At 39.7% G+C, this 25,561-nt stretch overlaps 1 protein-coding gene across 4 annotated transcripts in view; it reads left to right on the top strand.

Moving 5' to 3' along the window:
• Positions 1–25,561, top strand: part of KLHL32 (kelch like family member 32) — a 169,073-nt gene that overhangs the window by 110,517 nt on the left and 32,995 nt on the right. For 2 of the 4 annotated variants that reach the window (XM_036415116.2, XM_036415114.2), the window contains exon 6: positions 2,997–3,212. The exons of 1 other annotated variant lie outside the window; for it this stretch is intronic. In XM_036415116.2, coding sequence (XP_036271009.1) covers positions 2,997–3,212 — 216 coding nt within the window. The remainder of the gene's footprint in view (positions 1–2,996; positions 3,213–25,561) is intronic. One more of the 4 variants, XM_045572695.1, reaches the window with a different exon arrangement.

Raw genomic sequence — 25,561 nt, 5'->3', positions numbered from 1 at the left:
AATTACGTTAAATAAGAGTGGTAAGGTTGGACTTCCTTCTTTTGTTCCTGGTTTTAGAGGAAGAACTTTCATATATATGATTTTTTTTTAATTTTTTATTTTTTTACAGAGAGGAAGGGAGAGGGATAGAGAGTGAGAAACATCAATGAGAGAGAAACATAGATCAGCTGCCTCCTGCACACTCCATATGGGGTATGTGCCCACAACCAAGGTACATGAATCAAACCTGGGACCCTTGAGTCTGCAGGCCAATGCTCTATCCAATGAGCCAAACCGGTTAGGGTGAGCTTTCAGTTTTTTAAATCAATGTTTATATTTCCAATTAAGTTAAATTAGTTCTCTTGCTCTTCAGAGTTTTGAATTGGCCTGCTTTTAAGTGGAGGCATCTAATGGGAAGAAACCCAGCTTCTCTCTGTAAAGATGCTTAAGAAAGAATATTTGGGCTGGGACAGGTTTGGCTCAATGGATAGAGCGTCGGCTTGGGGACTGAAGGGACCCTGGTTTGATTCCGGTCAAGGGCATGTACCTTGGTTGCGGGCATATCCCCAGTAGGGGGTGTGCAAGAGGCAACTGATCGATGACTCTCTCTCATCGATGTTTCTAACTCTCTATCTCTCTCCCTTCCTCTCTGTACAAAATCAATAAAATATATTTTAAAAAAAGAAAAAAAAAGAAAGAATATTTGGTTGCTAATACATACTCCAGTCCCAAGTTACATGCACCCTCTTTGTGGAACCAGTGGGAAAACCCCGTTCCTGAGCTGTGTGTGTTCTCTGCTCTTACTTTGCAGAGCTTGGCTTTGTCTGCCTCCGTACGTTCTCCTCTCTCATGTGGTGCTGCCAGGCACTGCCTCAACACCTTGAGCCATGTCTTGGCTATGCACCTGGGGACTGAAAGGCACTGACACCAAACCCACCCACTACCCATCACACCCCAGAATAATTTACTGGGATGCTGAAATCATATCCAGGCTCCTGAAGCAGTTAAACTTGCTTCATAGATATACTGACCAGAAATAATGTCTTCATCCAGAAGATGGTATTCAAGTTTGCTACAGAAGCTCTATATACCAGGGTTACATCTACTTTCCCCTCACAGAAGAATTTATCAATCCTGAAAAATAAGATTTGGAGAATGAACTTAAACATTACTTGGGGGAAAAAAATGGTGCTGAAGTAAAAATCTTCAATATTCACTTGATAAAATCTGCTGAATAAGAAGCCAGGATGTTTTTATTGACTAGCTGGGAGCAGCAGGCTCTTGGGTATTTGAGTTGCAACGGATTTTAGTAGTCATCTGAGGTAACCTTTATTGTAAAGAAACACTTATTACTTTTCAGTTGTGTTGGCAAACAGCTATTAAGCACTGGTCTCTTATGGCTGGTTCCTGACATTGAGCTTGATTCCTGTTAGGAATATAATTAAAGTGTCATCTCCCACCAAAAGATACAGAATCTAAAATAAAAAAATAAATAAAAAATAGGTAGCCATGGTGATGATGAAGCTGTTACTTGAAGAGTTGTTTTTACAATATCTTTATTATGCATGTTGTCATTTAGAGCAGGACTGTCTAATGGAAGTGTTATGGGAGCCACATACGTAATTTTAAATTTTCTAACAGCCGAGTTAAAAAATGTAAAAAGAAACAGGTGGTATTAATTTTCATGACATCTTTAACTCACCATACCCCAGATAGTATTATTTTGGCATATAATTAATATAAATATTATGAATGAGATATTTTATATTCTATTTTTCTTACTTCCTACATTCAGTTTATGTTTAACTCAGCACATCTCAAATCAGAGTAGCCACATCTCAATGTGCTTGTACCCACATGTGGCCAGTGGCTACCATGTTGGGCAGCACAGATTTAGAACATATTCCTTCAAATATTAAAGAAATAAGTACATTAAAATAGAATAAACTATTTTAGAAATAGTTCTTAATACTTTTACACAACTAGAAAAGGGGAAAAGTATGTTGAAAACTACTTAAATAGGTCAGTGGAGTAAAATAGCTATCTGATGTATTAATAGTCTGCATTTCTTATTGGAAAATATTGATCACATGTTAATGATCACAAGTTAAAAATTAGGGCAAACTAGGACACAGTTTGCCTTGTAACGAGTAAGTTTTCTATCAACAAGCCTTTGTGCCCACTCCGATTCCTGCAGTTACAAGACAAAGCTTCCCAAGGAGCCAGGCCTCTCTGGAGCATGATCTTAGAGGCCTGGTTATGAGTGTGAGAACTTGTAGGGACAAGTAAAAACCCCCCAAAATGAAACATTGCTACAGAAACTCTTCAAAAAAAAGGGAAAGATTACCACTGGTTGTCTGAGGCTAATAAAAAAACAAAGAACTATTATAAATCGTCCATCTTAGGTGGACTCAATATAGAATTATTTATAGTGGGAATCTTTTCTGTGAGAGTTCTTTATTTCCTGAGACCTTTCGTGTAAATATCTGTGTTTTCATTTCATTAAGTCAGGGTGGATTATTTTTACTCAAAGATGTAATTTGAAGTTTTGGAAAAGGAGAAGAATTTGTCTATTTTCATATAGTTTGTGTTATCTACTCATGACTCTCATTGTACCTGCCCTCACATCATCTTTAGTGGAAAAACGTATTGCCTAAGAGCTCTCAAATAAGGTAAGGGTAGGAAAATTGTCTTCATTGGTAAATGTTTCTAAAAAGTTGGAAAGTATCTTAGTCAGTGGAACCAGAAACCCCTTTCAATCCCTTTGTTAAGCTGTCTTTAAATATATAGATTTTATGAGGGACAAATTGAGGAAAAAAGGTGAATTCTAAAATAGCAGTTCTCTGCTCAGAGCCTTATAATTAAGGTTTTGGGTACTTTTTTTTTTTTTTAAATTCTCAATGGAGTGCAGTCCCATTTCTCCCACTCCTGTCATGCAAACCTCAATCTGAATTTCTTGCCTGCTCTTCCTTGGATTGATTTCTAAGATATTTTCCCCCCTTTTTTTTGGCACCCAGGAATTAAATATCTTTAATTACTTGGATCTGTACAGACTTGCTGACCTCTTTAACCTCACTTTGTTGGAGAAGGCAGTGATCGATTTCTTAGTGAAGCATCTCTCTGAACTCCTGAAGAGCCGCCCAGAAGACGTTCTAACGCTTCCTTATTGTCTGCTTCAGGAGGTCCTGAAGAGCGACCGCCTGACCTCCCTGAGTGAAGAGCAGATCTGGCAGGTAAGGGTGCTCTGCATGGGGCTCTGTGGGTGTGGAGAGGGCACAAAATGATTAAAAGTTAAAGGATTGTCCTGGCCGGTGGCTCTGTGGTCAGAGCATTGGCCCACAGATTCCTGATATGCCTGGGTTGCAGGTTCGATACCTGGCCCCACTCCTGGGCACATGGGAGCTACCAATTGATGTGTCTCTCTCACTTTGATGTTCCTCTCTCTTCCTCTCCCTTTCTACCTCTCCTTCCTCTCTCCCTCACCCCTTCCCTCCTCCCTTCAACTGTCTAAAAATGAATGGAAAAAATATCCTTGGGTGAGGATTAACAACAAAAAAGTTAAAGTATTGAGGGACAATGAGAAATATTTTGTTTGGTTTGGTCCTTACTGGACTCAAAGTCTCAGAAGTCATGCTCCTTGATGGACAAGTAACTGAAGAACTAGCCCTAGACGCTTGGAGGCCTTAGCCAGCTCAGTTTACCTCGGGATTCGCTGGGAGATGCCTCAGGGTCTCCCTGTGACTTCCCAAATCCCCAAGCCAAAGGCTTTGTATGTTTTGTCTTCCGATAAAAGTATTTTCTTAAATTGAATATGAGAAGGATGGATTGTCAAGTGGCACTTAGGCAGTTTCAAGACCAATGGAATCAGAATAAGTTCTGGGCTTGCCTATACACAATTCAGAAACAGTCCTTTGTTGCAGCAGAGAGCAACTGAGACCTTAAATCAAACGAAGCTCTTCTGGCACTGCAGCGGAAAATCTCCCTCCCTAGTTCATGCCGCATTCATTGCAGTTTCCTGAGCCCTGCCTTTTCACCTGGCATGGCATTCTTTTTTGAATATCCTTTGTCTCGGGAAAGGAGGATGTGTTGTGTTTTCAAGTTGATTATTCAATTTAAATTCTTCTCCGCTTGCTCATCCCCAGTGGCTATCTTTGAACAATCTGCTTGATGTCTGGGAAACCGTCAGAGCCCATCTTCCCCCTGCGTCTAAAGACTGTCTGTCTCACTCTCTGAAACACGGGCTAGCCATCTTGTTACTTGTAGGGCAGCATACCTTCAAAATGTCATGCTCATGTGAAAAATACTTACATACAGACTATTTGGGGGGGAAATATGAAGTTTTCTATTAACTGATAAGGCAGTGAATTACCAAATAGCATTCAGAGAACCAATAACCAAAACAGAGTGAGACGTGGCTATTAATTAAATCCAGTGTCTGACTCTGCAGATTGATTTTTCTGATGTCTTTCTCCTTATTTCTTCCTTTGCATTACTTTAATCAGCAACTTCTTTCTTCATTGTTGCTTCCGTCAGTGATGGTAATGAGAGCTGTGGTGTACTGAGGACTTTCAAGACATGGGTTCTTTTCAAACTTTTGACTTATCATCCCAGCAGGCCTGAAGGATGGTTGTTATCACCCCATTTAACAGATGAGCAAAATAAGGCTTTAGTGCCTTGCTCAGGGTTACAGAGCAGAGCAAGCCTTCAAGCCCAAGTCTGCTGACAGCCTGCCCAAGTCTGCTGACAGCTGCAGTGTTCCACACCACCTTGGAAAACAAAATATCGGGACACAAAAATAAGCTCTAGATTTTTTTTTTTTCTTTCTTTCTGCTTCTTAGGTATTTCTCATAATATTTGTTCAGACAGAGGTCAAAAGTGTTTGTGGAAGATAAGTTTTGGGTATAAATTTTAATTATCTGGTATTCTCCCTGTAAACACAAATCATCAGAATTTTGGGGGCAATTCAAAGTGGGAAATGGCTATGTTATTTTTCTTTGCTTTCCCAAAGGGGAAAAGAAAGACTTGGAATGAATTCTGCATTTAATTGTTTATAACTGAACTGAGATCTGAACCAACCATCATCCTTGTGGCTTCTGCTTCTTTTGGGGGCATGGTTGAAGGCACGGCCAGAGATGGACATGGCAATATGCACAAGTCTAGTCTGAGTGCCCAGAAATCCACACTGTCCACTTTTATGAGTTTCCACAATTGCCTCTCTAAAGGTTACTAATATTATAATGTCAAAATTTAAAAACGGCTTTTGGCTGCAGGCAAATTTTTTTACACCTGGTCCTCAAGAAAGAATTAAAAGATTCACATAAATATGGTCAATTTAGGCTTTCAGCAGGCAATAAGAAACTGTTTTTGCTTTATTTTAGTATATTAGTAATTCCCTCATACTCAACCCAATAGAGAAAAATCAAATCAGACCAGCTATATTGCCTCAAGTATAGTTAAGTTCATCATTTTTTGCCGAGGTTATACTAGTAATGCAATATACCATGGAAGAATCTAATATGCAGCCCAGGGTGAAGATTGGGTATGCCAGAGGATTAGTGTCAGGGTGCTTTATAGAAGTGAAACTTGATGGACAGGCTGGAGACAGATCTACAGAATCTCATTAAATTGCTGAATTGTTCATTACGGAGTGTTCTCACTGTAATAAAGTGCTCATTGACTTTGACAAATCCCCATCCCATGTCTTAAAGAAGAACGGTGAGGCTCACGGTGTTGGCGAGGAGAAAAGAAATTGGCACAAAGTCAGATAGGTAATATAAAAGTGGATGGAGGGTAGTGCAACTTTGATTAATGTGTGCAACTGGTAACTTATGGGGGAGCCCAGTAAACACCCCCCACACACACACACACACAAGTGTGTGTGTTTATACATGTGGCACTTCCACAATCTACTGACAATATAATCTGGGACATTCCCTTTATTTTGGTGAAAGGTCTTAATTTCATTCACTAGACTACAAGCAGTCTGTCTCTGAAGACGTGTCATAAGGACCTTCAATTTATCCTTACTGAACAAACTCTTTTTCCTTTTTTTCTGCTGTCCCTTATTCAGTCTCTTTCCTGATAAAATGTGCTGCAGGCTGTAATAGCCATTCTGTGGATCTGGGAACCTGTGAAATCCCCCAAGATTATGCCTTATATCTGTTCTTTTATTTTCATCTGACCTTTTCAAACTTTATCTTAAGTCTCTTCTCTCACAGAAGGTTTCTTCATCCCCCATAGACAATTTTTTCCTCCCTTCCATCACCTGCAACTATTTGTCCTGTTAGTGTAACTTCACTTTATATTCACAGGTGATGTAGATACTGCACCCTATATATAGGTATGTGGTGTATAAGGACACAGAAGTCCCCTCAAAAAAATTTCTGTATAAAAATTCAATTCAGTTCAGCTCAACAATTTGGCTTTACAGTTTCAAGGCCAGCAATTTCTCAGGTTCCAGATGGAAGACACAATTGATTATGGGCTCAAGAAAGGAGGGGCTAAAAATGAGCAAAGCAGCTGGAGAGGAAGCATGGGGCATGACATGGCGAGTCTCCACCATTTTTATTCTGCTTTGGGATTTAGACCTAACTTAGGGCTTTGTTTCAGTAGGACCCTGTTAAATTTCTTCATATAGATTCAACATATAGCTTCAGACTATTGAGCCAGGATCCTGCTATAAAGTTTGGAGTGGAATAGTGAAACAATCTTCTACCACGCCCACACATCGGGTCTGTTTCCATTTGCACAAGAAGCTCTGGCTAATCTCAGTTTTTTTCTGAGGAAAGGGGGATCTCTGCCTTCCCTACCTAAGATCGCCTCTCAGCAGAATGCGGGGGAGATTGCTTTCCATGGGAGAACGGTTTTTAGAAAAAGCCTGAATATAATATAAGTGCTAATGTTTGCTAGCACAGGGAAAAGGTGTGGCTCTCTCAGGACTTGTTGAGCACCTGCCAAACGGCCCAAACCACACTGCAGTGGAAGGCACGGTTCCCCTCTCTCCAGCCTCACCCCATCTGAGAGGGATCCTGATGATTTCAAATCATTGATTCAGCTCCCTGGATTTTTTTTTTCTTTTCTCTAAAGTAGCAAAACCAAGAACCATCTTTTTAAATGGCTAAAGTTATTGTGTGGAAACAAAAATGAATATTTCATGAGTGTCTATTATATACTATGCACAGGATTAGAAGCCAGATCTTGAGTAAAAAGCTTTATAAAGATGTTTAGTTATTGGCTTAGAAAGATTTGGTTTCCTCTCTGAATGTAGAGAAGTTGTCATTTCCTTTAATTATGAACTTATTAACTGTTTTTCTACTCTTAGTGAAAAGGGCATATTATTTATCAGAACAATCCATGTATTAATGTTTTTCTTCCTTTTTAACCTTGCACTGAGGGTACCTCCTTGTGTTTTGAGCCTAACTTTGCCTGGATTTAATGGACCAAGCATTTCAGTGGTCACATCACTGACATCAAACATGATCAGACCTTAGCAGGGAGAGTCCACTTTATCTTAGTCATATCCTATTTTAGCACAGCAAGAGAGACCCAGTCACCTAGTTTGGGATTGGGGCTGATCCTGTGTAAACATTGGTCTTTGAGTCTACATCCCCAGAGGCAGACGCTGTGCCTATTTTATTTGCATTGAATGCTGCCATGTTTTACCCTTGCACTCTATAAATAATAAATAAGGACAATAATGTAGAGTTTTCACATTAAAATATATTGGATGGATAATAAGACAGCCTATTATTCCTATAAACAATTGGATTTATTCTAGGAACACTGGTATACAAAATGATTTTGGCCTTTTAAAACTGCATCTTTTCTTGTATTTTTGTTGGAAATTTGCATCCATAAGTCATATTGTCAATAACACATGTATTGCATTTCCCTAGAGATGTAAGTCACATGTTGCATAGAGAACCACAAAAGTAGTGTTTTTTATGGTCCTTCCTGGACTTTTATCTACACCACAAGATGACTCATTTCACAGCTTTAATCATGGTCCTCAAAAGAAGTTCCAGAAGGTGAACCCAAACAAAAAGCTGCTGTAGTATTTCATAACAAGTGGAAAAAAGAAGACACTAGTATTGTACTCAGTTTTTATATTTTATCTCTTAGATGATAAATTGACCCGAATACACCTCTGGCAAGAGAGAAGTTAGGACTTCAAACAGCACTTACTATATGCCCAAACAATACCATCATATTAAATTTAATACTTTCTATTTGATTATCACACCAGTTTTGAGCATGCTTCTGCATGTATCATTGCTTCGCTCTCCTGTGGTGCAAATGGGGAAACGGAGGTAACAAAGTTAAAAATCAAATTCATGTCTTCTAATTTGGAGGCTGTTTCTACTTTGGTCCACAGCTTCGAATTCATAAGAGAAACTCAAAAATACCTGGGAGTGATGGGTACAGAGGTGAATCAAATTAATCCTGTGACTTTAAAGGAAATCAGGAAGGGCTTGACCATTCCTGTTCTTCGGTGTGGTGCCCACAGATGAAAAGGGCATTGAGTGGCCTCCTCTGCCTGCCTGTCTTTGCCATGTGACTCATTCTAACTGTGCTTGGTGACATGAACTTCGTTCATTCTTTCACTCGTGTAGGATAGTTACTGAGTACCCACTCTGCCCGGCCACTGCTCTGTGACGGATGCCGGGCGGGCCGTACGGGAAAAGGCTGACGAGGTCCAGCTTTCACGGTTTTGGAGTCCGATGTGGAGCTTTCCTTGCTGCTCTTCCTCAGCAGGCCCAGTTCCTCCCCAGTGGGGACTCACCTGCGCCAAACAGTTTAATGATTTCTGTGCTGACTTCGGGCTTGTTGAGACAGTACTGATACATTGGAAAATACAATGCTTTTGTTTGGCTATTCCAACACCAGCCTCGACTTTATTCATTGTTAACTCCTGTTCATTGTTGTACCCTTAAACAGCTTTGCAAACCATTGTCAGTCCATGGGGTGCATCTCACACCTCAAAGAAATCAGACTGTGGGTGATCATTGAGTAAAAAACACTTCCCAGTAGTGTTCTCAGTTTAAACACTTGGACCTTGCTTACTAGACATGGAATAAAATTCTATGGCCTGAGAACACGTATCCACAAACAAGATTGTTATCTTTCATCAAATTCCTGCTCTTCCTCAATTCAACGTCCTATGTGTATGCCATTGCTATTTTTTTTTTCCAAGTAGGCACTTTTTGAGCATCTTCATGATGTCTCCTTTTATTTTTATTTTTTACTTACTATTCCTTAAACTAACTAATTGGGTGCCATTTCTTGACTTTCTTCCTGGAAGTTCTGGTAGCTCCTTCCAGCTACATACAATATTTTTCTACAAATGTGATGAGGACATCTCCACTTCCTTTTTTATGAGACATTAATGGAGAGGATAAACAGAGGCTCCTTCACACCCCAGATAGTGCTGTGCTAGAGGATGCTTTATCCTCTGAGGGCCCCCAGCTGGGCACCGAGCAACGCTGCTATTTCAGGGCTTGGCGCTTGCGTGTATATTTAGTCATCCATCCTCATCTCTGTGCAGCTAATTCCTCTGTGAGGACTCATCCCCGAGGAGCTTGACAGTGGCCTTGCAGTTGTTTGCCTGGGCTGTGTGCCTGTGTGAGACGCATGACACATTCATTTCCGAGGGACTGTGCTCCAACTAATCCTCTGCTCTCCTCGGTGCCAGAGCTGTGCGTTCTCAAGTAGCTGTGAGGGACAGCGATTATCCGAAATTACAGGAGACCTGACTTGTATTCATGGGCTGCCATTCCCATGAGTTAATAGTTTTTTGTTTTTTGTTTTTTTCTTCTTCTTCTTCTCCTTCTTCTTCCTCTTCTTTTCCTTCTCCTCCTCCTCCTCCTCCCTCCTCCTCCCCCTCCTCCTCCTCCTCCTCCTCCTCCTCCTTCTTCTTTTTCTTCTTTTTTTAAATGAGCACAACAGCATAACAAGGTGATTCATGAGATATGACGTATTTATGTTCCCTGCTTCTAATTTTCATTGTGATTCATGTTGTTTCCAGACTGATATGTTGTTATTGCTGCTGTGAGAAGGAAAAAGGATGACTGGAGAATATTACTTATGCATTGGTGGCCTGCAGTAATATTGCTGCTACCAAGATTATCAGGGATTTAAAAAGAAAACCCAACCAGGAGCTATACATGAGGTAGAAACCCGAAGGCCAGGCACAGAAGTTAATAAATAATAATAACAAAATGCTCTGGGAAGGTGGCTTAGTTTATTGGAGCATCATCCTGTACACCAAAAGGTTGTGGGTTCGATTCCCAGTGAGAGCACATACCTAGGTTGCAGGGTTTGATCCTCGGTTAGGGTGTGTATGGAGGCATAACCAGCTAATGTATCTCTCTCTCTCTCTCTCCCTCTCTCTCTCTCTCTCTCTCTCTCTCTCTCTCTCTCTCTCTCCCCCTTTCCACCCCTTCCCTCTTTTTAAAATCAACAAAACATATCTTTGGGTGAGGACTGAAAAGAAAATATCCTCCCCATTAAAAAAAAATAATAATAATAACAATAATAATTCTTTACAGTCTTAGTGAGTGTTATATTTTAAAAGCACTTTTACACATAATTTCATTTGAGTCTCTCATCAACCTTTAAGGTTGATAAGTTAAGTGTTATCCACATGTTAACAAGCGAGGAAACTGAAGCTCACAGAGGTTAAGTGATTAACTTCACAGTGTAAGTTTTAATGTAGGTCTCACTGTGTTCTCTTGAAATACACCAAGTCTCTAAGAAAACAGAACCTCAAAGTACCAGCTACATCTTGTCATAAGTCAGAGGTTACACTAACCTATAGTGGGTGAATCAACAGTATATATTTCTTAATAAATCACCTAGTTTTGTTTTCACCTATTGTGCAGCTTTGTGGGAAATTGCAGAAATTACTCCAATAAAAGTAGTACAAGAAAGTGTGCTGAGGGTTTTCAATATCAGAGCAAAGAAAATCAGCATTTTAGCCGTTTTGTTGAGGAAGAATGGATAGAGAATTCTGACCGAGGCAGAGAACAGCTCTTCATTTCTTCCTATAAGGTACAAGATGATGGAGTATAAAGCAGGAAGAAAGGCTCATAAAGAGGATCACTTTAAAATCCGATCAAGAGATTTAGATCAGCCAAGACGGGTTTGGCTCAATGGATAGAGCGTCGGCTTGGGGACTGAAAGGTCCTGGGTTCGATTCCGGTCAAGGGCATGTACCTTGGTTGTGGGCATATCCCCAGTAGGGGGTGTGCAAGAGGCAACTGATCGATGACTCTCTCTCATCGATGTTTCTAACTATCTCTCTCCCTTCCTCTCTGTACAAAATCAATAAAATATTTATTTTTTTTAAATAGAGATTTAGATCACCGTGAAAGAGAACCCGGAGTGCCATTATTTTTTTGCTGCGCTGGGTAGACAGTGTGATGAAAATCTGCAGGTGCTGTTAGAGACTGGATGGGATGAATGGGAATGATTAGTCATTATATATTCATTTTGCACCCAGTAGGTTGAAAATGTAGAAAGTTATGCAGCAGAAATCAGTAGTCATGTGAGGGCCTGGTGAGGGGTTTACGAGACAGGGAATGTTGACATAAGAAATGTCCAAACCTCTTGAGAATTTTTGTAAGAGTTTATTTGAGCCAAACTGATGACAATGCCAAGAAGCAAGATCTGAAATGCTCCAGAAAATGACAGTTTTTCAGTTTCTTTTATACAATTAGATTAAGGAGGGAACATACGGAAGATTACATGAAGGTGGGAGAAAGCAAGGCACAGGATAGTTAACAAGCTTATGGTCTCCCTTGAGGGTGGTTACACTTCTGAGGGGCCTGAAAAAGAGGCGTTTCACAGGTGTGTTAACCTAGGTGCACCAAAACAATGGGCAGGGCTTGCTTACTGTGACAATAAACCTTTTGTAGGCCTGGGATGTGGTTAACCCACCATGATCTGCCCAGTTAGGAAATGGTGATCAGATCATCCTGTGAAGTTGCTTTTGTTCACTGAACTTGTACAAACCCCTTTTTTCATCCTCAGGAGAAAAATATATTAATTTATTGGAAGTGTTAGTCTCTTTCCAATAGCAATGAGCTTGTAGCCCATATCCTGCATCCCCAGGTTATTTCTATGGGAATCCTTAGGAGGCCAGGCGAGTGCCCAGTGACCATGTGTCCATGGGAGTTGGCCACAGCAGGCCACAGTCATTTCTTGTTCTGGGCATTCTAAGGAAGGGATCTGAACTAAGCTGTGGAGTGGCCTAGAGTCTCTCGAATTATTTATATTCCAAAGAGACGTCTGGAGAAGCCTTGATGTTTACCATTGAATACTGGTGCCCTTATACCCTGCTTCTCCCACCCGTTTCCAGAACTTTGCTACAAGCACAAATGAAGAACACCTCGACTTGACACACCTGGGAGAGAAAGGTGGCCATTCTATTGTAAGATGGTAAACAGGGGAAGCATTCATAAGTAAAGGTGTTTCATGGGCTTCTTTTGTGCCCATTAATACAGAGCAATGTGTTCTGTGTGGTGAGGTTCTACTCTTTTAGTCGGACACCTCCTCATTATTTGGGGTGGCACAGTGGAGGAATGAAAACAGATTTCAGCCGAAACCGGTTTGGCTCAGTGGATAGAGTGTTGGCCTGCAGACTGAAGGGTCCCAGGTTCGATTCCGGTTAAGGGCATGTACCTTGGTTGCGGACACATCCCCAGTAGGGGGTGTGCAAGAGGCAGCTGATGGATGATTCTCTCTCATCAATGTTTCTATAATAACTCTCTATCCTTTTCTCTTCCTCTCTGTAAAAATAAAATAAAATATATTTTAAAAAAAGAAAAGAAAAGAAAACAGATTTCAATTGGTAGGCAACATAACCAGGGAGAAAAATATCTTCAAGAAGAAAATCCTCAATGGGTTGTAGAGATAGATATCACAGATTTTTTACATGATTACCCTGTCTATAAGAAGGGTTATAAGTCAGTTTCCATAAATGGCACAGATCTTTTGCTACAAGAACAGGAGCTAAGAAGAGCCCTACCAGCTGGAAGCTAAATGCACACATCTCTCCTCCTTCTTCTTCCAATACCATTTATCCGCCCTGTACCCCCTTCCATCTCCACCCACTTGCACAGATCTATAATATGTAATGTGTGTTCTTGTTGAAGAGAAATGCCCATACGTCACCTCCTCTGGCAACACCAGGAAATAGGTAATTGGAGGAGTGATGGATGGTGCGCTAAAGTTTAAGTGTTTTAGGAGGACTTACTTTCTTAACGCTTTAAAACAGTGAGCAAAATACAATTAATTTTGATTAATTCATTTGCTCTTAATATAGCTTTTAATTTGTAATTCTATGTGAATTACAATGTGATTTGGCATTAATTTTACTAAATTGACTATAAGCCAGCCAATCACAGTAAGAAATTACCCATAGCTGAAAGTAAGACTGAAACTCCCCATCCAGAAAGGACTGTGCTTAATTAAGAGGCAAATATTTAGGCATCTCTCTCGTTGGCTGTGAGAATGGCATTGAACCTGCTGAGGATTATAAACCATTTCTTCTTCTAATAAATATAGGATGTCCCTCCAAAAAAAGTATATACACATCTTGAATAGTTACAAAGACAGGTTTTATTAAAATACATTTCATTTTCAAAATTGAGCTACCAGCTGTTACAGTGTGTATACATTTTGGGGGGACACCCTGTATGTATACTCACTCTTTGGAGTGAAGTTAGCATTAAGGGTAAATGTAAAGTACACTGAGAGGTGACGGTCAGGCTTGCCAGGTTCTCTGAAGAATCTTGTTCTCATCTCGTATACAGTTTGGGCCATGTAGTGCCTTAGAATGGTACTTCCACACTTCTGGATTCTAGGGGTTAAAATAGGCACTTGCCTAGGCTGGCCTGTTGTTCTTCCCCATGCTCTGTGAACCAGCTAGGAAATCCTGTTCTAAATCCCATGTGCTGTCAGTACCCCAAAGCCAGTCCTATATGAACAGTACATGAACTGCCTTCTGGAAAGAAGCAGGCTGTGCCTTGGAAAGCCGGAACCAGGCAGTGACCGCATATGTGTCGTCGGTAGAGCTTGCCGGAGGTGCCAGTGCTCACACAGGAAGGAAAGTGCCCGCTGAGCATCATGGACACTTGGGAAGGTGGCAGAAGGCAGGGATGGGTTTGGGAAATACTTGTGTTTGAAGCATTTGCCAGACACCTTTCTTTGAGAATTGTCTCCTAAAAAAAACAATCAAAATGAAGCTTTGTGATCCTGCAGAATGTCGTGTGACAGAGTTAGCGTATTTACATGTAGTTTAAACTATGGGAATTTTGTACACTCTGGGTACATGGGTTCAGCAATGAAGTAATACATTTTGCTAATTTGTGTATAGAAGAAAAAAAAAACCTATTTTTTTTTTTTTACTTTGTTAATTATGCATCTCTATCTCATCATTCCAACACACAATCTGGCAAATAAAATGGCCGAAGTTTTATGTAAGCATTTCAAGTAGAGAGGTTAAAAACTACCCTGAACTCTGAGCCAACAGCCACCCGGGCCTTATCTCTTGCTCACATGTAGGTGGGGTTTACACCATACCCATACTTGCAGACAGACACACATGCATGTGCTTATTAATCTTGGCAGCTGAAAGAATTTCCTTTGTTTTGCGATGCTAACTCATCATACTCTTGTGAATGGCTGGGTGGTCTCAGGATTAAAGGGGAAAATAGAAGTTAGAAGTTTATTTTTGCAACCCCGAATACATATATCCCATTCTTCACTAAATTTTACAAGGATGTTCATGTCTGTAGTTTGTGGACAATAGCTGCTGTATGAATGCAGCTTGATATTGTTTCCAATTTCTCCAAAACTCATATTTATGATACATTTAGATCTTTTCTTTCTTTTCTCACATATTCTTTCTGATATATCAGCATTGGAGTTGGTGGGTTCCAGCCCCTTTCTGACTCTTGTAGTTCCCAGTATGGCTTCCATGGTCTTCATCCACCATAACCCCCTTTGGACCCAAGCCCTCTGATGGATGAGTTCGTCTGAGCCGTTAACGCAGGCTTCTTTGAGAGAACAGTGAGGACTTGGGGCAGAGGAACTATTGTAGTACTGAAATAAAAGGAGCAGCAGGGTTGAGAGAAAAACAGTCACAGATACTGTGTGTCTGCCCTGGGTTTTATCTTCCTGTCATTTAGAATGCCAGCGGAATAAATGGGTCTGTTAATCAAACAGCCCTGAGAGGTTAGGTCACTGGAAGCTTTTTAGTCATTTTGTGCTTTTCAAGAGGGAATTTGTTAGAATTATGCTGAATACCCACTTAAAGCCTCAGCTGATAACCCTACCTGTGTTTTATAACTCGGCACTGTCAGAACTCATAATAAGTCAAACATTCTTTCAGTGGTGCTCATGAGGGAGGGGGGAAAAAAAAGCCCCACACATTTAAGAGTAATTTCAGATTGTAAATGAAAAGGAGAGGCACGACTGTTCATTTGCACCAATCATGCCTTCCTTTCATCGGCTCTGATTAGGCCTGGTGCGGTTTCATCAGACCCCTCCATCACCGAGCTGTCACTCCAGCCGGCTGTTGATTGAAAACAATCAAGGCTCTGAAGGCACAATTATTCTGACCCTTTAACTAGAGGCTGCTGTGATAATGAAAGGTTGATTATGATAGTTTGTGCCTCTTTCAGTTTGCCAAGAAGGTTAATTTGGGCATCAGACGGATGTTTAATGGGCGCTTGCTGGCTACACTGAGGTAAATGAGAACGTGCAGTCTTGGATATTGCACGGATATAGTTTGGCTGTCAATCATTGTCATTTGGAGTTTGTGCCTCACACTCCGGAAATCACATTTTATTTTTTTCCTCGGGATTTAATTTATTCTGTGCCCCGAGGAAGTTCTTTCACTCGGTGACCTTCACAGCAGCTTTCTCTGCCCTTTTTTTTTTTTTTTTTTTTTTTTTCTTTAACTTTTTTTTTTTTTTTTTTTCAAATGGAGCTCAAAGGCACAACACATCTAGAAGAGCATTTTTTTCTTTCATTTTCACTTAAAAATGGAAACTTTAAAAATCCATCCTTATCACTGCCTTCCACTAGAGCAAATGTTTCCATTCCGATTGTGCGGCGGGGAAGCAGAAACGCCAGGGTGCTTTGGCCAGTTAGCTCATGCAGCAGCTCACACCGCCGTTCTGCAGTTTCCTACACTAACCAGCAAGCGTAGTCAATTCCAAAGGGGCACACACGGGAGCGAAGGCCCCATCCTCCTCACAACTGGTGTTTGCATTTCTGGTTCCAAGCTCAGCATCTTACTCCTCTTCCCCCCTTCTCAGGCAGTATGGGCGGGGGTTGAGGCAGGGACACACACATATGTGTCTGTGAAGTATGTAAGGCTATTAAAAGTTGCAGATTTCAATTTGTATAAATCCAACACCTGATCTTGTTGCTATTGGAAGCACAGGGTAAATAAGATGAAGGCACCTAACAATGCTGGTGTTTACAATATTTAAGCTCATTGCAATCCTCCTTTATGCGTACCCTTTAAGAAAAAAAGAAAAATAGAGGAAAAGGAAAACCTTTATTCCTGTCTCCAAGCTGAGTGGGGTGGTCTCACAGATTAGGCTCCTGAAAGCTAGACTCGTTGTTCTGCTTTTTCATGTATGTTGGCTTCATTTTCTTTTCCCCCCAGTGAACATTCAGCAGCATATTTCTATCTACCTTGGCCATTTTGTCTCACAGTCAATTGTAAAGCAATTAAGTCTATAGATGTCCAAGGGACGGCATCATAGTGATTATAATTCTACATCAAGTGTTCTGTTTTTACATTATTTTTTGCTTTTAAAAAATGCTACTTGATTTTGAATGATCAAGAGAGGCATGAAGCGATAATTTAGTCTCACCTGAAAAGGCTCCAAAAAATGAATTAAGTCATTGAATCCAGTTACTGTTTTTATACAACCACAGCACTGTTTTATAAGCCACAGTGATGCTTAAAATGTGTACTTAAAGATAAATGGAGATGGAAGGAGACTTGACTTTTAGGTGGCAAACACGGAAGACAATATACAGATAATGTATTGTAGAAATTGTATACATGAAACCGATATAATTTTATTAGCCAATGTCACCCAATAAATTCAATAAGAATAAATACATAAATGATAAAAATTAAAAAAAGAAAAAGAAAGAAATGAGCAAAGGATTGTGCTATACTCTCACCCGGTTCTTCTCCACACCAGGACAAGAATGTTTTATTTCTGTCTAGCTGCATGAACAGCATGGATAAAATAGCCCTCAGGAATACTTAGTAAAGTTATTGATTAGTTAGGTCTTGTTTTGTTTAAGTATTGGGAGTAAAAAGTAAGTAGGAGAGAAATGTGTCAGTCAACTCGATCAGTATTGTTTTTTGGGTATTTAGAAAGTAGTGTGGATTTTCATTTTAATATTAACAATGTCTTATATATGACAATGAGTGGTTTTATTTTATAGATTTAGTATGCTTGCAAATTAATGGTACTCAAGCAAGGACTGCTTTTTTCTTAAAGGAAATATAGCTATTATTTCAAATTGTCTTTAATTTAAGCCTAGATTCCTGCCTTTCCCCAATGTTTTCTACCCTTTATATCACATGTGTCAAACACAAGGCCCGCGGGCCAAATCCGTCCCGCCAGGCCTTGCAATGTGGCCCGCACCGCGCTGTCATCACTGCACTCCGCTGCGTTTCCATCACAATGACAGTTTATGACTGTTCAGTAAACCATTCGGCCCGCGATTTAGGCTGGATTTTAGATTTTGGCCCCTTCTCTGATTGAGTTCGACACCCCTTCTTTATATCTAACTGGAAAACTAACATCCAGAATGAAGGACCTTCTTATGTCCTCTCAGTCCCTCACCTCACACCCACCTCAGCTCTCACCTGATGCTCTCACCGAAGCTGTATCCCTCAGCAGTGATGCACCCCTCAGAAGGCCCCACACTTCGCCTCCTGGCATGTGCTGGCCTCTCTGCTCCCAGGGCTGGAGCTGGTCTGTGGGTCCAGTTTTTATTTCCTTTGCAATCCTCCCCTCTGCCCTTTCAAATTCCCCTTGCTCTTCCTACACATTGCTCCTTCTAAGCTGATAAAGATGTCTCAGATCTGTGATTTCTCCGGATTGCAGTCTCCTAATTCCCATTTACCTGACATTCAGCAAACACTGTGGATTTCCTCCTGGACGCCAGGCACTGGGGCTGAAACACAATCCTTCTCTCAATATAGCCATTGGAATGGCTACTGCCTACTCCTTCCTTCATCCATTGCAGCCTCCTCTTCCCTCACCAGTTTTCCGAGATTGTCAAGCCATTGGCTGTCCTGCCCTGGGCTCTTCTGTCCACCACATCTTCATCTCTTCCTTACATTGCTATTATAGATCTGCTCTTTAGGCCACTCCCCCACCCCAAAACCGACGAATAATGGTGCTGAAGAGTATATCTTCTTTGACAAAAATATTACTTGTGTATTATGTATATAATCAAAAGTGTTGCAAGGCGCGAATAAAGGATTCATTGCTTCCCAGTTTCTTATATGATGACGAAATGAAGTTAGAGAACACAGTGTGAGATAATCTGTTTATGTAAACATCATAGCCAGGCTAGAATTCACATAGTGACGAAGGTTGGCATCGGGTTTATGTGTATTGTCTGCAACTTACTGCGGGTATAAGCCCTGCTTCCAGGCCCCAGCTCACTGGCTCCATCCCTTGATAGCAGGGTCTGGCCCCTGACAATTTTTAGTCATACGCTTCAGTTAGCGAGCTCCCCACTCCAAGCTCTGCACTCCGGAGCTATAAATTAATGTTTAAAGTGGCCTTTGAGGATTCTTTTCTTTTTTATTTGGAGGCTGCCAACATCAAACCTTCAGTGCAGCTTACTAGTAGATACTTCCTGGACATCCAAATTAATCATCATACCCCTTGTGTGAAGAGTCCGACTTTCTCTGTGTCTGTGGCCTTAGGCTGCTGCTTGAGCCTGTGAGGTCCTTTTGGTCACTAAAAGTTTAATTTCAGGAGGGAGTATGTGTGTAGCGAACCTGCTATTGGTTCATTATTATTGAATTAGTTCATAAAGAAATAGTCAAGAGCGCGATGCTCTCAGGATGCTCCAGGGCATGTTTACAAATTAAACAGCTTTTTAAAAAAACATAACATTTATAAATGTACCAGCAATATTTAAAAGACCTTATGAGGGAATTGTGAACATAAAAAGATGGGTTTGACTTGTATCTGAAAATCTGCCTACAATAGGCTGAAACTCCCAAATTTGCAGGTTTTTTTCTTTCCCCAGTTCCTTATTCTGTAAATCTATTTTACAGGAATACATTAAGACCATAAAGGTCAAGAGTAAGCCTTTTATGAACTGAATTGAATGGCAAGTAAGACTATGTATACGTATTAGAATCTTCTTTCTTATCAAGTAAGTTCCTGATACATAATAGACACTCATTAAAAATCTGAGAAATAAGTGAATGAAAAAAACTAAAATAAAAGATTCATAGTTATTTCATTTTCCCCAGAGCAACAAAACAAAATGAAAAGTAATCAACTCAATCAGTCATTATTTTCATTTTCTTAAGGCAGATAGTTTATATATATTTTTTCCTTGCTACTAAGTTAAATGAGTTTAGATTTGAGGGAACTCGGACACAAATTCAAGTATTTTTAATAGGAGACTCAAGCCACGTAAAGGAACTAAATATACACTAAGTGTTATGCAGAGATAAGTGGGTTTATGTCTCTGTCTCTCCATTCATTCATTCATTTATTCATTCCTTTATTCATGCTTCTCTCACTTTGGATTTAACAAAGCTGCAGACCTTAAATTATTGAATTCATTTGTATGAAAATAGGCTCATCATAAGGACAAGTTTATAATCTGCATCAGATAATCTGCCATATTTTTATTATTACTTTATTATCACTTTGTAACATGTGAAGTATTTAATACCTGTGTAGCACATTTCTATTAACTATAGTAATCTCTCAAAATCTACATCAGTATTACACAGCAATGTGCTGGCTTTATCATGAATTCAAAAGGGTAATTGAATTGAGGATTAGCACCATCTCTTGGTGGTACATTGTAATTATATTAATTCTGTATGTTGTCTAAATGTCAGATTTTACCAACCACTTTGACATGGTATTCAGTCTTGTGACGTAACTAACATCATCCTTGCTTTACAGATGATGAAACAGCAAGTTGTTTGTCTTTTTCATAACTGCTCAAACACATAAAGGTGCAGAAACAGGACTTTTGACATCAGATCCTGCCTCATTTTCACTGTGTCACGTTCACCTTCATGGGCATGTACCAATTAGTGGTAGGAAAAAGCATCTGGATGCCCATGGCCATTTTGGCTGGCTTCGCCCTGATAATGCACCCTCATTGCATGAATTAGCTGGGGAATTAATGCGAAATCATGTAAGCCATGTGGGATCAATTTAGTTCCTGTTGCCAATGGGATTGTCTTCTATTGACCAAGCTGGCTTTCTCTTATTTTCCAGTGTTGTTCTAATCTGAACTTCATATCTCCCTGACCACATGTTAAGACTCTTTTACATCCAGAAGAACATCATATATAAATATGGGAGACACTAACATTTTATTGAGCAGTCTCATTTTAGTCCAGTACCAAGTAATACTCTGATGCCATCAGTAATTAGATGGATAAATGTTATCGTTTGGCTCAGAAACTATTATCAGGGCATTGGAGGGCAAGTATAGGAAGTTATTTATTTTTTTGAAGAAAAAAAAAAGATTTCCATTGATTTTTAGAGATATAGGAAGGGAGAGGGAGAAAGAGAACATCAATGTGAAAATGAAACATTGAAACATTGACTGGCTGCTTCATGCAAGTACTGCCCCTTCCCCCTGCCCCCTTTCCCCACATCACCAGAGGGATCAGTCAAGTCCAAAATTCTGGTATGTGTCCTGACCAGGAATCAAAACGGCCTTCTTTCAATGCATGGGCCAATGCCCAACCAACTTGAACCACCCGTCCATGGTGGAAGTTATTTCTAATTGCTCCTGTATTCTGCTCAAGTACGAGGAGAGCAATAATGGGTTTAATTTTCCCTGCAACATTGCTGGCATAGGTGGCATAGGTGGTTGCCTTTCTTGTCCTATGGGATATTTTCCCTATCTCAAAAGCTTTGTATATACTATTATGGGAATTGCATATTTAAGTAAAGGTGATCCTGAGGTAAAAATTTATATTAGTAGTTTAAAAAATATTTGCATTCATATATAAAATTTTATTCTGGGATTCTAAGTAGATAGTACCTTGAAGCAGTTGCTGTACAAATGTAAAATATGTCCGTTGACTGGGATGATTTTAGCTACTCACTGCAGTGATATGATCTGAACAGAGTTGTTCCAGGGAGGAAAACACTAGGTGTAAGTAGGATGTGTACACACGCATGCCTGCATTTCTGGTGAGTACAGAATTATAGACCAAAAACATCATTTCATTTTCTAAAAAGAGATCTACAAAACTGTGCTGTGGATTTGTAGAATACAGCTTTGAGCTCTTTTCCCCAATGTTACCCTGTATAAACCTGGGGAATTTGAATAATACATTTATACATATTAATATTCCTCCAGTACATTTCCTAAGTGTACCTAGAATGAGTTGCATTTCTTTTTTTAAATTTCTTTATTAATTAAGGTATTACATATGTGTCCTCATCCCCCCATTACCTTCTCACCCCCACACCCCCCACTCATGCCCTCACCTCCCTGTTGTCTGTGTCCATTGGTTAGGCTTATATGCATGCATACAAGTCCTTTGGTTGATCTCTCCCCCTTACCCCTACCCTCCCCCACCTTCCCTCTGAGGTTTGGCAGTTTGATTGATGCTTCCCTGTCTCTGAATATGTTTTTGTTCATCAGTTTATGTTGTTCATTATTTCCCATAGATGAGTGAGATCATGTGATATTTCTCTTTCTCTGACTGGCTTATTTCACTTAGCATAATGCTTTCCAGTTCCATCCATGCTGTTGCAAATAATAGGAATTCCTTCTTTTTTACTGCAGCATAGTATTCCATTGTATAGATGTACCACAGTTTTTTTTTTAATCCACTCATCTACTGATGGGCACTTAGGCTGTTTCCAAATCTTAGCTATGGCGAATTGTGCTGACAAATTATAAAGACAAATATAATAATTAAAAAAAACACACACAAATAGAAATAGACCTGTCATTGACCAACTGGACATTTAGAGCTCATATGAGATTGTCACCAGAATAGAAAATAAGAAAAAGAGTAGAACAGAAAATTAAAAAAGGGTAGAAAACAATGCTGATTGTAGGTTCACATCCCAAATGCTTGGGTAAATATATGTGAAAATAAGAGTCCTGCAAACTCAGATTTAAATTGTAAAGTAAACACACAATTAAAAACACTACATATCAGAGGGAAGGTGGGGGTGGCTGAATAGGAAGAGATTAACCAAAGAATTTGTATGCATTATATGCATGACTCATATCACAGACAATAGTGTGGTGAAGGCCTGGGGGGGGGGGAGCAGTGAGGGTGGGCCAGCAGGAGTCAGTGGAGGAGAGGGAACATATGTAATACTTTCAACAATAAAGAAAAAAAAAAACACTCTAAAAATATAAATAAAATTTAAAAAAATTATGCTGTGGAAATGTGCATGGGATACTAGACACAGTGATTAATTTTGGTTGCTTCTCCCATTAATAAGAAATTTAGAGGATTCTACTTTAAAATATTACTTTTTTGGTGGGTCCATAGGTGCCATATATCCTATAGGTTGAAGAAACTTTCTCATCAACTCACTCATTTTACTGATGAGAAGCAAAGTGACTGGTCAATGTCAGCCACGTACTCATGCTGCTCTTTGTATTGACTTTTCAGAAATCAGTTTAAATTGGTGGCTAATTCTCATAGGTAGACAGGACATTACAGTACACTAACCTCATCTCTTTTCCTATATTTCCTCTTCATCTTGATATACAATGCACCTTTCAAAAATCCTCTTTTGTTATAAGACTAAATCCAAGGACAACCCATGGCACTTTTTATTTGTCCTCCTAAATACCTGGGGTCTAAATGTAGCAGGCCTCATGGTCATTACTGTGGTCCTTCCAGTCCCATGGTTTGTCCCTGACTATGAGTAAGAGACTCCCTTGACTGCGAGAGCTCTTGCTTTCAATGCTTTGCAGCATGTATTTGAAAAATATGAATAAAGATGATTACTAGGCAAATATTTTATTCTTTCAATTCTTAATTAAAAATAATTTCAAACAGAAAAGTTGCAGTAATAAAAAAAGAATACACAGAAACCCATATAATTTTCATATTACCTCATTTGCTTTATCATATGCCCTCTCTCACTAGATATTTATTTATCAATCCATAGATATATATATAGATAGATAGATAGATAGATAGATAGATAGAAGATATATATGTAGTAGGAGCATATATACAGGATATAGTATTGATATATATAGGAGCAGAGAGGGAGAGAAGGGGAGGGCACTGTTTTCTGAGCCATTTGAGAATACGTTGTATACATCAAGTTTTGTTTTGTTTTTAGATCTCTAAAAAACACCTCATAACTGCTCCTCTTCCTGGAAATCTGTTGTAAATCACAAAGGATTTATGTAATCTGAAGAGAAACCGGAGTATTATCAGGCACACGTTTTATTCTGAAGATAAAAATAAGAACATTTGTCTGTCTCCCAACTTTATAAAGTTTTAAATGAACAATGAAAGGACATATGTTATTATCATATCTGCTAAGCTGAACATTCTTTTAAAAATCTGTCAGATCGTTTTTTTCTGATAGAACATGAACCTGGGGCCTCATCAGATTTGATTCTACTGAAATGTATTTCTTAGAGAAAAAACAGCCTAGGTGTCTGACATAAGTCTGTAGTCAGCTATAATGGTTAATGTGCAACCTCCCTTCAAAAATGTGTTTTACAAGCAGAATGTTGACACGATTTTAATTATAGCACTCAAGTGAGCACTGATATAATTTTTAATATTCCTCCATGGTAACGTTTCCATTGTTCTGGTGGAGGAAAATGCTCTGGTCCCGAGTCCCTAGTTTCTGGTGCTTTTGGATTTTATAGGGATGTTGTCTTTTTTGAGAATGCTGTCTTTCTGAACAGAAAATTTTCACGTGGTCACAAAGAAGAGAATATGACTCTAAAATCGGTGCATTTATTTAGTAACATGAATTGTTCTCTCTGTGGCAGTCATGATTCTGGTTTAATATGTCACTATCTGGACCTTGTGTGACTCACCTTACAGAGATGAGCTTCTGTGTAGTTTAACCTCTGCTCACTGGCTCTTGGGGTCCTTTTTATATTCATCATCTGAAGAAGCTGTGTGTGTGATAATAAAACGGTATATTGTTAAAGTTTTATGCTTCTGTTTATTAGAATTTAAGGGATTATAAAAATAATCTATAAAATAGTCCATGCAACTTCCCTTGGAGGGCATATATTAGAAGATGGAGAGTATGCTTGCTACCTTTTAGAAACAAACAAAAAAAATCCTATTTAGGCATCATCCCTCATCCTACTAAAGCGCACTTCTGTGGCTTCCCACTCCTTGTGGCCCAAGAGTTCTTTGACATGCCTGGCGCTTTGGTGGAGGTTCAGGAATGCCAGGTCTCTGCTGGTTTGCTCCTGTGGCCTTCCTTTATCCCTTTTTGAAATTGTGGAATGCATGCTGCCTTATGGGCACCGAGGGGAGACTGGTGCCTGGTTTATCTCAGTGGCATGACAGGACTGGCAAGGAGATAGCCATGTGTGCTCCTGCCACAGGGAGGGCTCAATGTGCCCTACAACAAAGCTATCTGCAACCAAGTTTTAAGTAGGAAAACGATTACAACTACCCCTGGCAAAGAGGCGGAATAAGGCTGTGGGCAAAAATATCAGTCTTTGCTTACTCAGCTCTGGCAGAGAAGTTCTGTGAAATAGTTTTTGCTTTCAGACAATGCTATGAGCACTTTATCTTTTGTTAGTGTTGGTTAAAAACTCATCTGATGAGAACTGCTTTGGTAAAAGGCATAGATACAGTTGACACGTGTACATTGTGGGGCTTATGGGTGCTGACCTCCCATACAGTTGAAAATCTACATATACATTTTGACGGCCCATAACTTACTTACAGTTTTCCCTTAGTACCCATGGAGGATTGGTTCCAGGTACCTCCAAGGATGCCAAAAACTACAAATGCTCATGTCCCTTACATAAAATGGCATTAAACAATGCATACAATCAGCCCTCCACATCCATGAATTCCCAGCCGTGGATCAAAAGCCCTGTCTTGAGATGCTTGAACCAAATGTACTCTAAAGTTTCTTCTTGCCCTAGTATCTTATTATTTATTTGAGGGCTTAAAAGACTACAGTGGTTATTGCATTGCCAAGAATCTCAAAGAGATGTGGTGGTACCAACTACCTGAGGGAGTAAAACAAGAACTGTGTATACACTGTACACTGTCATGTGGAGTTGAGAGCTTATGAGGACTTTATATAGGGAAGATACAAAGATGAGAAAATAAATTAGG

This window comes from Pipistrellus kuhlii, unplaced genomic scaffold (assembly GCF_014108245.1).
Source record: "Pipistrellus kuhlii isolate mPipKuh1 unplaced genomic scaffold, mPipKuh1.p scaffold_m20_p_5, whole genome shotgun sequence".
NCBI lineage: Eukaryota > Metazoa > Chordata > Mammalia > Chiroptera > Vespertilionidae > Pipistrellus > Pipistrellus kuhlii.
The sequence above is the reverse complement of the archived record's forward strand: the minus strand, read 5'-3'. Positions and strand labels throughout refer to the sequence as shown.